The sequence below is a fragment of the Galeopterus variegatus genome, unplaced genomic scaffold (genome assembly GCF_000696425.1).
Source record: "Galeopterus variegatus unplaced genomic scaffold, G_variegatus-3.0.2 Scaffold241, whole genome shotgun sequence".
Lineage (NCBI taxonomy): Eukaryota > Metazoa > Chordata > Mammalia > Dermoptera > Cynocephalidae > Galeopterus > Galeopterus variegatus.
Genome location: NW_007726352.1, coordinates 589,923 through 593,403, shown reverse-complemented (window position 1 = coordinate 593,403; position 3,481 = coordinate 589,923). Strand labels below are relative to the sequence as shown.

General features: G+C 33.2%; 1 protein-coding gene across 1 annotated transcript in view; it reads left to right on the top strand.

Moving 5' to 3' along the window:
* The window catches only part of IPCEF1 (interaction protein for cytohesin exchange factors 1), a 53,273-nt gene that overhangs the window by 35,040 nt on the left and 14,752 nt on the right, over positions 1 to 3,481 (top strand). The window contains exon 5 of the mRNA XM_008566431.1: positions 2,701 to 2,759. Coding sequence (XP_008564653.1) covers positions 2,701 to 2,759 — 59 coding nt within the window. The remainder of the gene's footprint in view (positions 1 to 2,700; positions 2,760 to 3,481) is intronic.

The window sequence follows — 3,481 nt, the reverse complement described above, 5'->3', positions numbered from 1 at the left end:
TTTTTTTTTTTTTTTTTTTTTTTTTGCCTATTTCACTTTTAGATGCTTTTTTGGGGAGAAGGTCAGCTCCTACAATTATGAAATCAGGTGTAAGCTAAAAATTATTACAGTATTTAAAAAAATAAACCTTAAATTCATTGTGTTTTATCTGATCAATTTTTGAAATGTAATTTTAAATGTTTCTTTTAGTTGAGTAATTTATTTGATTGTCTTTTTTTACAGAAGTAGAAAAAGTGAAATACTTCCCACACCCCCACCCTCACCTTCCAATTTAACTTCTCTCCATAGGGTTAGCTATTTTTAGTAGTATGGTATACATCCTACCTGACACTTCTATGCATACCAATTCTGCACATATAAGTATATAAAGTACATTTGATCAGGCTAAACATACTGTTCTATAGTTGCTCTTTTTAATTAACATTATGTTAGAATTTTTCCAGGTCATTACAAGCCGTCCTCCCCCATCTTAGTCTTTTTTATTAGCTTCATGATAACGTAGTATCAATAGAATCATTGTCATAGTTTATTAATCCAATGTCCTATGAGTAGACAATTATATTGTCTTGATCTTTTTTCTTTTTGCCATTACAACCCTTGTTAGCAGTTTACACTCTTCCACGTTTATTTGTTTACGTTAAGGTGTATTTTTGTAGGATATATAAATATGACTGGGATTGTTGGGCAAAGGGAATGGATACTTAAATTTTGAATAATGTCAAATAACCTGCTCAAAGTTGGCTGTATCAATTTTCATATTCAACTCAACAAAGGATGAGAATGCTTATTTTTCTATTTATTCTTAAAAACTAAAAATCGACAATATTTTGAATTTTTTCCAAACCAGTGGTGACAAATATTTTCCTGTATTTGAATATACATTTCCAAAATAGTATTGAGGCTGAGAATTTTTTTGCATATATTGATTAGTCATTTGTATTTTTTCTGTGATTTTCTGTTCTTTTATTTTGCCTGTTATTCTATTGGGACTTGATATATATTTTGGGGTTCTACGGCATGATCTGGGCACTGGTATTGGTCAAGTTTTGAGTGGCCTTTAGAGAACTTGTGTTTATTGTTGTGCTAAGGAAACTGGAGTTCATCTTCCTTCTTGTAGAAGCTCCTGTTTTGTTTATTTTTTAAAATCAAATTTTTTATATATTTCCTATTAAAAAATAATGAATACAGCAAGACCAGCACCTATTGATGGTTGGGTAAGGATTCCTAATTAGCTGGCAATTGTCGACTTGGGAATGTGCAATATTTGCATCATGGTGTGAATGTAGTATGCTAAATAGTGAGGTATTACAGGACTAGAATAATTCAAAAGTGTAAATGAATCATCAATGTGTAGAATTATTATTGTTATTTTGTCAGCATTGGTTGAATTAGGCCACTATTGAATGCTCTGGTTTCTCAAAAAAACAAAAAAACCCAAAAAACAAAAAAACCCAAAATATGGAGTACTGGAAGAGGGGGAGGGAGAGGGGATGAGGAAAGATTGAGTAAGGGGCATAAGAATAATTATGATTTATAATGAATATGCTAATAATATTGATTTGATCAACATATGTTGTACACTGGTGATGGTGGTCAATGTTGTACCCTCAAAATATGTATAATCAATTATATTTCAATAACATTTTTAAAAAGTCAAAAAAATATACAAAAATCCAGAGAGAACTGGCAAACAAATCACCTTGATTTTTACCACCTCAAAACAATATTTTCCCTATAAGATTATATAGTTAGAAACATATAAAATAGACACATTTTGTGCCTTATCTTTTAAAAATTTGTGTTTAAATATGTTTCTTTCAAAACTGTTGAGAAGTAACTACAGTGTCCAGAAGTCATAAGCCAAGTTTGAGTTCCTTAAGGTTTGTCTAGTTCTATTTTTGTTATTGATGTTTAAGTGGAATTTATTGTCAATAAAATGGTAAATCAATGGAAGGTAGGACATTGTCAATTTTTGCCTTTCATGAAATTCCTCAAGGAATTAAAATTTTCTCTAGTTTAGGATTATCTGTAAAGTTCTAGCCAGATCTTTTCCGGATTGACATAAAAAATGTTCCTGGTTTAAAAATGGGTGGTCTTGCACTTTTTTTTCTGAAATAAACTGAGATTTTTAAGAATTATAAATATATAACGTTAATGGCTAGGTTACTAAATTAAGTGATAAGGGCTTTGACAGTTGTTAAAATTGCAATTGTGCAATTACAGAAGAAGATATATTTGTTATATTATATAACACATATAATATATATTTATAATATCTACTTTAGATATTATGTTATGTATTATAATATCTAATTTAGCTGCTCTCAGTAGCCAAGTGGGTAATGGGCCATCTCACTTCTTATCTTACAAGGGATACACTGAGTAAGGAAAATATTGTGAAACCAGAGGCCTTAGGTTTTGATGCTACAGATTTGTGCTATTTCTGGAAATGTTCACGCTGACGGAAGAATTAATGAGTTAATGTCATTTCAAAGTCTGTCATAAGACCCTCCTCCAGGGTCTAGGGGGAAGGTAGATGGGTAGGGGAGCAATCACTTTGGGCAAACATTTCGGAAGAATTAATGAGTTAATGTCATTTCAAAGTCTGTCATAAGACACTCCTCCAGGGTCTAGGGGGAAGGTAGATGGGTAGGGGAGCAATCACTTTGGGCAAACATTTACTTTCTATTTGAATTTTAGGTGGTTAAATAAACTTGGATTAGCTGTAATCCATCACGAACCCACTACAAAGGATGAAGGTATGTTCTATTTTAAATTTCTGAAAATTTAGCAAGACTATGAGAATAGGAGGCAATAGGATGAACAAACGATGTCAAGTTCTATGTATAGTCTGATCCTGTTGAAACGTACTTTGGCATTTAAAATGATCTGAAAATATGTAGAGACAGACAAACTCACACAGATGCACCAACATGTACCAGAGCCTCCCGGGCTGGCCGCGAAAGGGGTGCTTTTCACACTCTACCCACACTTCGGCAGCTGTAGGCTTCACCGGCTTCTCAAACAATCACCGATGCAAACGTTTTATTACTCCACCTACTGAATTCTTACTCATGGATGTGATCTCGTCATGAACCAGTCAGATAACTTTCATCCCACTGTTTCCTGTGATATTTTAATATTTCCGCCAAGTGTGTGCTGAGACTAATTATCCTCAGAGTGTACTAGAAACCTGAAGGTCAGATTGGGACACAGGCTATATTTTCAGCTCAGTCTGTAGCTTTCAGGGTTCAAAAGCTACAGGAGTCTTATTCTTCTTAAGGACGCAATTACTTCTGAGTGTTGAAAAGGGGGAAGCTTTAGGTGCCAGGGCCACAGAGTTGATAGTATTTCTGAAATGCTCAGACCACATAAGACTGGGAGATTGGAAGTGAGGAGTTATATCTTTTGATAACAAAATCATAAAATTGTAAATGTAGAAATGGAAAAGTGGCAACTTGATTTAAAACTATAAAGGAGT